Below are 13,395 nucleotides of genomic sequence, written 5' to 3' on the forward strand. Positions count from 1 at the left end.
GATCGGATCGGATTCTGGGATTGGATCCTTCATTGGATCAATCCGGATTCGATCCTGAATCCAGGATTCTCTGGATTGGAATCCCAAACAATCCTTTTCGATTCGGATCTGCCTGTCGAAACCGGGATCGAAACCCAAAACAAGAGTCCGGATTCGGATCCTTCAGGATCCGGCTTCGTCAACACGAGAATCCGGGATCGAAATCCAAAACAAGAGTCCAGATCCCGGATCCGGATCTGTCATTATTGGAATCTGGGATTGTGATAGGGGTTGTTTTCGAATGCGGATATTTTGTGATTTATTGTTTTTTTGTATTCTGTTCCATGTGAACGCATGCACTCTAAGGTAGGTCAAATTTATACGAACAAAAGAAATAAGCTGCTCCCCAAAAAACTGGATGAAATATTATTTCTAAAGCATAATTTAAGCGAGGAAGACATAGAAATAATTGGATATTTTTATTTGGATTTGGATTTTTATAGCTTTAGTTTGTAGTTTTTTAAATTAATTAATTTGGTTTAAAACATGTTAATCAAAAAATCACATAAATCATGTATTTGGTGATCTTGAATTGAGTAAAACTTGAGTAATGAGTTGAGTTCCTATTTAAGAAAACTAAAACGTACAATTTCTTTGTTTACAAAGCAAAGAGTTGATTTGTGGTCATAAAAAAATCTAGTAGGATTCGGATCGGATTCGGAGGATCGATCCCAAGGCGGATCCGGATCGGTCGGATCGAATCCCACATGGGAGTGATTTTTCCCATCACTAAACTGGAGTGTTCTGGGTTTTGTGAAAAGCATAAAAAAATGCGCAAAACAGCCCTGAAAACGATTTCAATACTTGCCACACCACACGCAAATATTCCTTCGGTTGAGCGCAAAGGGTTCATCAATTTCCTGCGCAAAGGTAGACTGTGCCCCGCTGATGGAAACTTCTGTGCTGTGTACTTCTTTCGCTTTGTTCTTGCAAGACAAGCAAAGGCAACACACCAGAACACGCCTTACCGCTTGAGGGCAATTCGATTTGCTTCATTAGTAACGCAGAGAGGATTTGGAAGCAACCGTTGGGTTATGCCTTCACACGCACGCTCGCGCACTGGGGGGGAAAGACTAAGAAAAAGGGGTAGCCCATGGGGTTGAACTGGTGTTTGTAAGTTTTCCCTTCAAAAGGCATCGTTCAACGATGGTTGCTTCCGCCGGGGGAAACCTCCTTGCTTCCGTTTTTGAGTGCCACCAGCTGGTTTTTTTTTGCTGTTTACTAAAAATGGACTATTTACCCAAAACCCAACCAACCATCCATGGCCAGTTTCGGCTACTGTGTGCTGTGTGGAAATCGAATACTAAATCCAGCGTTACAAATCTCATTAACACTTTCGATCGGCGATCGGCGAGGGATTTTGGTAAATGGCAATTAATACTGTAAAATTTACGTTTACTTTATCGTTTCGACACGTCATTGCTGTTGGCAAAAAGGTGGTTTAGGTGGGCGCCTAAACAATCTGAAGTCTAATAGGTATCCTGAGGTAAGTAAGGTCTATCGGGAAGGGAAGTCAAAAAGAGAGGGCGAGAGAGAGATTAAAAGAAGCAGCTAGCAACAACGAGACAGGTATATTTTGTCCCGACACAGTATGCTTTGATATAAATTTCCTTGATGACATTTACGATCAAGGTTCCCCCCGCCCTGTTTGCAACTCCTGTTGCATGGAAAGAATTAATGTTGCAAAGAGCTGCTTGGATCACCGACACCAACCGATTACACTCCAGACAATTAATTATGGTAATTAAATAATAATTACATCCTTTCAATTTGCCTTATCTGGTGGAATACAAGATTTATTACTGGCCTCCTCATAACTTCATTCATCTAAACCTTCACATTGAAAATACTGGATTCTTGGTAAACACTTGATTGGCTAAGTCGATATGCACCCGTCACGTAACGTGATGCACATACACACTCGCAGCAGGACCCACATTGCCCATCAACCCAGGGCGAACTCAGATTCAGACCATGACCTTCCTAAGCTGCTTACAATTCGGTGCTAAGGTTGCTCCGATTGAAACAAACAATTTTCGAACAAAATTCGAAGCAACGAGCAACATGTTGCATGTCGAAAGTTGCTAATACGCGATACGTGGGAGTGTTGTAGGGTTGAAGGAAAGCATAACAGCATAAAAAACCGATGCCACCACCAACGAGCATGCACAGCGCTAATACGACAGTGGCATGTTTGAAAGGATACATTTTTCAGCATGATAAATTACCACCAGGCATGAAATAGTTTGGCCAACTGACATGCCGCGGGTGGGTGAGTTGAAAGTTGGGGAAACATTTTGCTTCGACGGATTTCCGACACTCCAAATGAAAGTGCTACAACAGGTAGCAGCACCCCGTCCCACCAGTAGGACGCGGCGGTCCATCATTTGTTTTATTCTTGTGCTCGCCTACCGAAGCTACGCCTTTCGCAATCAGGTCTAATGGTTAGATAATTAGAATTGATTGGACTGGAAAAGGGGCAGTCTCAACAGTCTGGCAAATTCTAAACCTGATCCGACTCTGATGAAGCAATTAGACTGTAAAGTATTGATTGTAACCGACTGGCATGATTAAATAATACGACCTGTTGAATATAGCATTTGCTTATATTGCTTGGGTATATAGAAATGAAGAAAACGCAGCACTTTACATGCTATTGGCAAGCTAAACGTGGCAAGGATAACGCGCCAAAATCAATGCAAACGATACTGTAGTTAAGTGTAATAATATCGTTTCATTTCACTTTAAAAATGATCTTTAAGGACGAACGAAACAAAATTCATAAACCTGCAAAAGGCAAGTCAATACATAAACAGAGAAAAGACTAATGAAAACAAGGGATTAATTTTCCACGCTTCACCACAATTTCAATGTCCTGAAGTATCCAGAAACACAACGTGCGGGGTGTGCTTATTTCTGTATTAACCGCAGAGTGCATTTATGTTTTTGTTTTGTTTTGAGTTAATAATTCCAAAGGGTTCATATTACGACTTATTTGGTTTTTGAAACCAGTACCATATGAACAATGAAATGATTTATTTCTTGTGTTCTATAATCCATATTATGCTATGCCAACGTCCGTTAAATCATCGTTAAATAAAGAATAATATTGTTCATCAATTATCAGTACTGTTTATTTCTCACGAGGAAAAGCTCCGCCGTGCTTTTCGTACTGTCCATCAACTGGGTACTCCGTTTAATTTGCTTTTCATTCCATTCTCTTGATTTTTTCACAATATTAGGCTGAAAATGGATCGATAGAAGGAAAAACTGTGACTGAACCATCGTAAAATGAAACACAACGGAAGAATCTGTAAGCGCATTAGCCGCCGAGCAGCTGGTGTTTCTGCAGGGAAAGTTTTAATTTAAGCTCTTATATTACAACCAAATCATCCACCACCGCACCAACTGTCTTACCTTTAATATTTAAAGCACAAACCGGCCGTTTTGGGGGGGGCCAAAACGACGAACCACCCAATAGTCGTTTTGCCCCCAAAACTTTCCAAAAACACTCGACCGAAATTTGACTTTTTCGACATTTTGAGGCGTTTTTCTGCGTCGGGCGTTTTTTGCTTCCAACAATATTGCACAGAAACTTTTAATACTTGAGCGGCGACCGCCTTGCGGGGACGGGGGCAAACAAAAAAAAAAGATTAACAGCAGTTGATCCATGGCGCGAGTGATACCTTTTGGGGGTATTGCGAGCGAGAAACGCCGGTAGAGTAGCACTAATTAGCCAGTGTACACATAACATTTAAACGCTTTTTCCAACACGAACAACTTTTTCTTTACTACTTTTTGATTGTTAATATAGACTCACTGTAACCTTTGTCTTTTCGCGGCATTCTGATGATGTTGATGCAAAAGATTCTGGCATGTCGGTATGGTAAGACTTAATTTTACCTGGCATGAGGTTTAATTCTAACATTACTCATTGTTGGAATTTAATTGCCTTATTGGTGGCACTATCAATCAGACATTTGACCGAGTACAACCATCCTAAATCGTACCCTTTCACGGTTCGGTGAAGAAAATGTTGCAAAACGAAGATAATTTACCAATGTTAGTAAATAATATTCCTAAAACTTTACCATATAAAACTATACGATCGTGTAACAAAACTGCATCCTGATCTATTGAAACCGATTCCGAGATGAGAGCATAATCATTATATACATATAATTCCTTTTACAGGTATCATCCGGTTCCAGAACTCATAACACAGAACTCCCCAACAAACAAACCAAAGATTGAAACCTATTGGGAATTTGTAGTAGGCAATTTCGAATTGATTTTCCGAGTACGAAAAACGTATCTAACATTTTGCAACCGATACCGATTGCAAATTATGTTTCCAGTTTATAGCTCTTGTCAAACACTTGTCACAAACAGTCGGATGCCATTCGTTCTACCCGAGGTTGAATGCTGGTGGTACGTGGCGTTGCGATGAATGCAATTATGAATGCTACAGCTGTACTGCTTTTTTTTATTGTCATATGGAGGAACATGAGCATCCGTTCCGTTCCGTTTTTTATTTCCAATATGTACGAGGATGTACGTTTAGTTCAGGAACGGATGAAAGAATGATTCGCATACGTTCGCAGAAAAACATGCCCTATGGTTCTCTGTTGGTCTACCGCAATTATTCCGCAGTACAATAGAGATACCGTCAGTGCTACGGACACACAAACAAACAAAAAACGCACCATGAAAGAACCAAATTTCCAATCAAGATTTTAGATTTTCAACGTTGTACGCGAATAAAGATTTAAACTGTCTAATACAAAAGCATTCTGTACTGTAGCTAACCACATATTCATGCAACACAAGTTTTAAAAAAACAAAATGAGTATCAAAACAATTTAATAAGCAACCAAGTTTTAGCATAGTGTCCTTGCAACATAATTTTAAAATTAATTTTTATGTTTCAGTTACACTTTAGTTACATTTTACTTATTGCAAATCTAAACTTAAACAATAAAGCAAAAAAGTAAATAAACCGTTAAGGAAATGATAGTCAAGTAAATATAACGGAAAGGAAATGCAAAAGAATTTACGTTTAAGCTTTTTTATTCATAACATTAATCACATTAATGGAAATGAAGAGCTATTTGCAGACATAATAAGACATTGAAAGGAGCAATTTTACTTTACAGTTTTACAATTTTACAATTTTACTTTTTTTTGCTACACTATGGGCAGAATAATTATAACCTCTTTTCTTAATACAACGCAACTAGTTCACAGTTATTACAATACAAACAATTTTTAAATTACACGTAAGTATAGCATATTTCTAGGTGCGAAGGGATAGTGTTCTTCGATATAGTCCTAAAGACTAAAATTTTCCCAACATTTTTGTTTTTTTGATTTGTTAATCAAAGTTTAATTAGAACCCACATCATTAGCAAACATTATCTCCTCCGCTATGCAATGAAACGTTGGCTTTTATTTGTAATAAAATGAAGCACGTTTGCGGTCCCGCAAACGTTTTTTTTTCCACATCAAAAAAGAAGAAACATAAACAAAATGGCTCCTTTTAATGCTTTTTCTTTTTACGCCTTTTGTTTCCTTAAGCTTTTAATCTGCTGACTAACCAACGTAAAACAACGTAAAACCAATGACTACTGAAGAAAGCGAATGTTGCCGACCGTACCTTTTCGTAACTAAATTTGTACCCCACGCATTTTCAAAAAAAACTTTGTTTCTTCCTTTGCTGTCATGATATCCGGAGTGGCGAAGTTTGGATCGACGAAGCCAAAGCGCACGGAGATAACGACTGAACCGACCCAGGAAGGGATGAATCTGGTCTAGAAGATAAGCTTATGCGACAAATCGAAAGGCCTAAGCATGCATTTTGCTTACAGCATTTACTTACTTTACTTTACCATTATGACGGCACAAAAAGGCGAATGTCAACCAGCAGAGGCACAAAGCTTCTGTTAAATGATTTAAAAAATATCACGCACAGTTTTTGCCAGGGAAATGGTAGAATTATACTGTCCCTTAAAGTGGCAAACGTTCTAGAACGTCTCTTACTGAAAACCACCGACACCGACGAGATAAGTCCGTCGGCGAAATAAACGGAACGGGACACCATTTTGCATCATCGACATGATCGTCATTATCATTTGCTAGCATAAACGCTCCGCCTAATGAACTGTATACCGGAGGATAAATGAAGATTTACAGTCTCGATAGCAAATGAAGCATAAAGCCATTCCTTACACGCTCAGCCCAGCAGAGCCGTCGCCGAGAGACAGGCGGTTGAGTTGTGCTGATTATCGAAATCAGTTTATGTTATGCTTCTCGTTCCATCAAACCTCTTGGGTTTATTCGTTTTTAAATAAGGCTCTTATTTAGAGTTAGTAGAGTCTTAAATTCACGCTTTCAACCATAGTTACTACCTCGTTAGATTAACTTCGGTCTGTTCTGACGGAAAATATTTCTCTGCTCTTGATTACTGTTGGGCTAGAGAATGGAGTTGCACTTGAAGTTGAATATCCACCAGAACGATTGGCTAGCTTCCTATATATGTTTAAAAGTATAACTTTTCTTATGACACATTATAATGAAAAATAACACTCGGAACACACATTGTTCACATAACCCTGATTGCTTAACAATTTCTACACTCCATAACACATAGTGCCAGATATTCAATAAGAAGCTTTCATTGTGCTACAAACACCTGCCAGAACCGGCCAGATAATCTCCCAGATCCCAGTTAGCAGATCAACACACACGCATTGTTGTTCATAATTATCACTATCGCCCTACACCAAAGCCTAGCCGCGGCGCGATGCAGCGCGCCCAAAACGGATTGGCGCAGTCTAGTGGCGAGAGTTCTTCCATTTGCCCATGACTGCCTAATTACTATTATTATCAAATTACATCGCATTAAATGCACCGCGCGCAGATGCCAATGATTTCACATTACGCGACAATTTAGATTCGTTCCACGCAAAGCTTCATACCTAGCGAATATGAACCACCTTTTTCCACTTTCCACATCCTCATTAAGTGCTCCACTCGGCCGCAATGGGCAGCAACGCGGTGTTGTGTAGCGCTTGTGCAGAAGAACAAAACACTCTGGCCATCGGTACCACAATCGGTGCCGACGAGGTTGGTTTATCATCATATGCAAAGCAATTAGTTTAATGGACAATGGAACGCCTATTTATAGCAACATGCACACGAGCACGGGTGGCTAAAGCTAAATGGTTGCGCGCCCTCAATGGACACCGAAAGATGTATGTGACGATAGATAACACAGCGTCTCCCATAGCACCGCAGCAAACGCATAGTCTGTGGCCCACGCAACGTGGAATCAATTTTTACCAGTTCTATTTGTATTGCCAGCGGTTAACTCCTCTAAACCTTCAATGGACTACTCCAATTATTGCGGTGCAAAAGTTGTTTCGTTGACAAGTTTTTACGAACTCGTGAGAACGCTTGGTAGTAATATTTTTGGCCATTCTTGGTGAAGTAAAAAAAAAAGAGTTAAAACAAATGCATTCCTCAGAGCTCACCGTAATTACCCTTCTAATGTGTATTTTTTCTGGTTTTAACAGTAATCGCTTCATCACCCTCCCAGACAGCATGTTAAAGCTTTAGCAACGTAAAAATGGCTGCCTCGAAGCAAGTTAGTCTCTTTCCACTGTCGGCCATTTTAGATGCCTTCCAACAATTACCGTTCTCAACAATACAGACATCAGCAGTTCCCAGTTGAAACGGCAGCGAAAATCCTGGCCTGGATCACTAATAGTTCCCGTGGTGTCCCGTCCATTTGTTCATTTGTCTGAAGTTATTACAATCACTGCAATAAACTCCGAATAGCGTCGAACGGTCGATTAAATAGGACACACACATCAACTATACACCCAGAATCCGATGGCCATTTTGCGTCGTGCACACAAACACATTTGTTGTACCACCACCCGCCGCGCACTGCCCAAACAAACCAAGCACAACAGACCGGAAACAGTGGATCCTACCCTAATCCGCCACACGGTACACATAATTCGAAGTAAAATTTTGTATGCTTTGGCACAGTACAATCTATCCCTTTAATGCCATCAGCAGAAGTCGCGCATACTGGTACTGGATTGCGATAATCGAAACACGAAGAAGGGCGAATATGGAAGAATAATTTCCACGCTGGATGGTCGTTAGCGATTAAATTTGTGACGATAGGTAGTTCGGCAGGCCGTTAGCAGGACTCTGACTCAGTAACTCAAATCCTCTGGGAGTAATAAAGCCGGTGTTTTTACCCAAAAGTGTACGCATATCCCGTACCTAAATACCCTTGCATAGCACTTTGGAATAGAGTGGACTATCGTCGTTGTTCTTCGTGTTGATTTATTGGATGGTTTTCAGATATTCAACGGAACAATCCAATCGATGAATTTATAAACCTAACCTTTCACCCGTTCGTAATCCAATTCAGATCGAATGATGAAAACGCAATACAAGAAACCGGATATACTTCTGGATATATAGACGGTATACGATTACAAAAATTTCTCTTCAGATACTTAAGGGTAACTTCTGCACAAAATTCCAGCATTTTAAAATTCATGTAAAATACCTACCTTGCCACGATTGATGAAACCGTGCTCGGCCGCGACTCGGTCAGCTAGGCCTTGCTGATCTCCGTCCGGTATATGCACAGCCCAGTGATGTGTGAAGTGAAGTACTCCGTCCAGAATCTCTTCGATTTCATTCGATTCCAACATGCTCGCTTTATCACCGCTGTGGCTGCTGCTGACGTTAGCCAAAATGCCTGATAGTAACCCCACGTTTACTTTCCCACCACTTACACCGATCGTTACATTTTCATCACAGTTAACCGCGGAATTGATGCCGCTTAATACTAAAACTACCGATAACACTAGCCCTAATTGAAACTGGATGATGCGACTCCACTGAGAGGCTCGCGGACAGAGGTGCTGCTGCTGGTATAGTGCATGCCATCGCGGTCGCCGTGACAGTAAAACGGCATTGGAACAACTACTCCTGCCACTGCCACCAGCGCTGCAATCGGAAGCGATGCGCGTTACTGTACCATCGCGATCGAGTTCTGTCGGCAGCCAATGGTGTTCACTGTCACTTTTAGCAGCCGATGACGCTACACTAATGCGATCCTCCGAAAGTTGATATATCGATCGATATCCTGTGTAGCTGCTATCCGGTGCGTAGCTGCACATAGAAATTCGTTCCCGCATTTGTAACTCGGACGTAACGGGCCGGCATGGCCATAGTGCATTGTGCTGGCCAGTTCCGCTTTCGTTGGGTTTGCTTGATGTTTTACGCTCGCTTTGCGGCGCAGTCTCTATAGTCATTTTGAAGCAAAAAATCACTGTCCGGCTAGGATGGTCTATCGCAGCACACAATGTCCTAAAAGCCGCAACTCCCTCGCGTTGCACGTTGCGGCATGAAGACTCGACGGTGAAGTATTTATATCAGACCACAGTAATCGTTCGATGATAATAGCAGCAAGTACAGCTTTTTCACACCACACGGTGTCATGGAACCGATAACTCCAACTGACTTAACTCATAGTGCACCGAAAATGCTCGAACGCTTGTCGTCCTGCCGGCGATCGAGTGAAGATTCCAGGAACCGGGATAACTACTCTTGCAGTAAGGCTACACGGACGAGGGAATGTGGTCGAAGGCCTTGAGTCGGGGTGTGCTTTCCGTTCCCAGAAATTTCTAGCAAATAGCCTTACGCCAGTCTTGGCCGTTCTACCTCCTCTAGTGGTACGGATAATCAAGATGATTTAATTAAAACATAATTATTATTAATTTCATCCCACCAAGGTCCGGCTCGATGACCTTCTGCTTGGCCGTAGAGATGTTGGCTGAAGAGTACCTGCTTTGGGTTGATTTATCGTGTCGATCTGCTTCTTAAAACTCCAACGGAGGGTTTGGTAAAATAGCGTACAAAATTGAGGCTACTGCCGGGTGTTTCCAACAAGGACGTCCGCTCATAGCCACTTTTAATATTGCTTCCCAAGCCCGTGGACACAGCAGCGAGCATTATACATCGGTCCTCTGTTCTCGCTTTCTCGCAAACCGGCAACACCCACACGCCCGGTGGTACCGTTGACTGGCGATTTCCTTATTTTCCGCCCGATCCTTATCCGTTTTTAATCAATCAATTAAACGTTCTTGGCATCCTTGCCCAGATTGTTTGCGGACCAATGGATTCATCGTGCTGAAGTAAGCAGTTCGGTTTCTCTTTTTGATACACTTCGACGGAGGCGGCTGCGTGTGTTTATTAAGGACGGTTTTCCGGATGTCTGCAATGGCGCCTGTAGTCAACTAGAGCTGCATTTTTTTTGTGCTGTTATTTACGTCTTTTCCTTCCTTTCCTTTACATCAGCAACGCTACAAGAAGAAACTTTTCACCGGACTGCGATACACACACACACGTACATACACACTTTGCGTGTGCTTCTAATTTGATTCACGAAAGTTCTTCGACGCTAATGAAAAAAGGTAGAAATAAAATTAATGAACATTACATAACAATCACACAACAAATGGATACACTTTTGATTTTTGAAGACATATCGCGCTATATCGAGTTTATCAGTTCCGTACTTTTTATGACACTAACTCACTGACACTGATCACTATATTGCTCGGCTAGGTGCGATTAATGTCTTCAATAACGCTGCCTAACACTATCAATCGAGCTGCCTCAGTCGCTGAATGGGGTTTTCCATCTGAAACGAAAATCAAAGAGAGAAAATGGATTTAATTAAAAAAACTTCTTAATATACCTTCTGTAGAAGTTTAAGAATAATGAATTAATAATAAAATAGATGTATATACGTGTAAACGCGCATTGAGCGACGACCACAATTTTGACAGCTGTCATTTGGAAAGAACAAAATAAAAAAAGACAGTGAACGAGTAAGACCGTCAAATCAAAGTGTCTTCGTATTTAATTGATTTTAAACTTCCAAAATAAACAAAAAAAACCTTTCTTGAGAACCTGAGAAATTCTCTATGTCAATGTCGTAGGTCCGTGCCTTGAAACGAATAGCAATAAACTATTATTTTAAAATCTTTCGAATATTTGATTCGTACCCCAATAAAAGAACGCACCTTGCCACGATAGTTGGAGGTCCAAATGAAGGTATAACTTTTACTCGAACATCCTAAGATATACATCATATGAGGTCGCAAGTTCTACCGTTTGGAATGTTGTACCCTGTTATGACTTGCGTTACGAGTGCCTATCGTCTACTAATACCGCTTGCATATGCTATGACTCACTGTTAAGATCCACATTAAGCACCACACAACATCAAAAAACCCACAAACGCATAGATGAAGTTTATTAATGAATATTGGAAAAGTTGAACCAGAATCCAGCCCGATTATTATTTATGACATCTCGGGAAACGGGAATTTTGGGAGGACGTGGACGTGGGGGTATCGTCTTTCAGCGGTTGATGCTGAAATGATGTGTTACCACCTTTTTGCCTTTGATAAGAAAACTAATTATCTAACATCGAATTTCACCTGCTGCCAACTGTATTACAATACATTCTACGCCCACAATGAATGGTCTGGTACGGTTCATGACAGTGCCGCTGACGCATTTCATGTGGAAGTTTTACGTCACGACGGTCAACATTTGCTCACGAGCCAACGAAGTAAAAGGTTTAGTGGGTGTGACATAGGCTTTCGAAATAGGACGTAGAGGTGACGTTACTGTTAACGGTCTTTCCTTTGATCGGGGTTTACAAACCGATCAAATATACTGCCGTCAAGCTGTAATTAGGACCATCACTTCTTGGTTGCCCTGTCGTCTAAATTTGATATCAAATTGTCATCACACGTGCCGATTTTCGCAAGGTAAAACAAATAACTTGTCATTAACGAATGCGGAAAGCTATCAGCGCAATGATGCTACCCAACCAACCACGGTATATCGTAGCAAATTTGGCTGCACGCTTTGCGCGAGAGATGGTTGTTCCGTTATACTGACAATTTCAAACGCGATAACCCATTTGACCTTAATTCCAGCGTCAGATGCAGCGCCGTGCGATGCAATTGAACGTGAGAGGTCGGTGCAGTTGACGACATGGGTAGACGAGGAGGATAGAGTAGAAAATATTAAATTGATTTCGCAGTCAGCAATCGGTAACAAACAAGCGGTACCGTGGTGTAGCACACCCCATTTACGGTAAATACATTATTCACGGGTGCACGAATACTCCCAAACGAATGGAGTGCAGTTGGACGCAGGCAACCTCACAATCAATGCGATTTCCGAAAAGTTTAATGCTTTCGCAACGCAACGCAAAAAGCAAATGAATCTAAGCGGCAGAGCGCTTGTATTGCGAAACATATTATGTTGTTCTGCTGTTGAAATGTAATTTTCATTGGAGATAATTATAAAATCTAGGAATTGTTCATCCTTTTTATGTTTCCGACTATTGTGGTTAACATTTACAAGCTATCCGCTTATGTTTTCCGGTTGTTAGAAGTTGCTCAAAATATCACGAACGAATAGTAATTAATTTTTCATCATTCCTAGCTAAATTAAACCCAAACAAAACATCTCGTTCAGTGCTCAATACAATACATAAGTCCAAGTCTAGTCTAATGGACCACCAGTAGTGAACTCCACACGACACGCAGAAGTCCACACGACAGCATCGAGACAGAACTGTTCCACCGTAGGAACGACTAACTGCCCGACCACGTGGTGGAATTAAATATAATAAGCCAGAAATGGCAAGCATTACCTAGAAGAACGTTACGCCCAGAAGAAATAAAATAAATCGTTTCAGACACGCTCCGTATTTACTAACAGTGGTATAGAACTTCTGTTTCTGTTAGCTTAAGTAACTTTGATGCACATCCCGGGAGGTACTTCTAATATTTCCAATATCGAACGATTGTTTGTCTTCATTTACCACCACGAATGCTTCTGTCTTTTGCTTGTGTTAGGCCACGCAATGGTCCACAGAGAGTAGTCTTATTTTTCATCGACACGTGGCATTTTTCCAGGAGAAACCGACAAAACCAGACACTCGTGGCACGTGGGCAGAGCTGTTGCGTGAGTGCATAAAAATTGCATTCCCTGTGTGTTGTATGAAATGCAAAAATGCATCGAAAAGTAATACTACAACCACTACAATAACAACAAAATAGTAGGTCTCACTCGTCTATAAAAATTGTTATACAATATAACGAATTTATTCAGACATTAAAAACTTACTCTTTTCCGAGCCAGTTTCTTTAGAACCCTTTAGCTTAGTGAAACGATAAAATTGTTTAAAATTCGATCGCTTGCGTTGCAAATATCGCGCACGATTGGTTCATCAAA

General features: G+C 41.0%; 1 protein-coding gene across 1 annotated transcript in view; it reads right to left on the bottom strand.

Moving 5' to 3' along the window:
• LOC128299376 (furin-like protease 1, isoforms 1/1-X/2) overlaps positions 1-13,395 on the bottom strand; it is a 130,056-nt gene that overhangs the window by 53,366 nt on the left and 63,295 nt on the right. The window contains exon 2 of the mRNA XM_053035323.1: positions 8,634-10,531. Within this exon, the coding sequence (XP_052891283.1) occupies positions 8,634-9,383 (750 nt within the window). The 5' untranslated portion in view covers positions 9,384-10,531. The remainder of the gene's footprint in view (positions 1-8,633; positions 10,532-13,395) is intronic.

The sequence above is a fragment of the Anopheles moucheti genome, chromosome 2, assembly GCF_943734755.1.
Source record: "Anopheles moucheti chromosome 2, idAnoMoucSN_F20_07, whole genome shotgun sequence".
Lineage (NCBI taxonomy): Eukaryota > Metazoa > Arthropoda > Insecta > Diptera > Culicidae > Anopheles > Anopheles moucheti.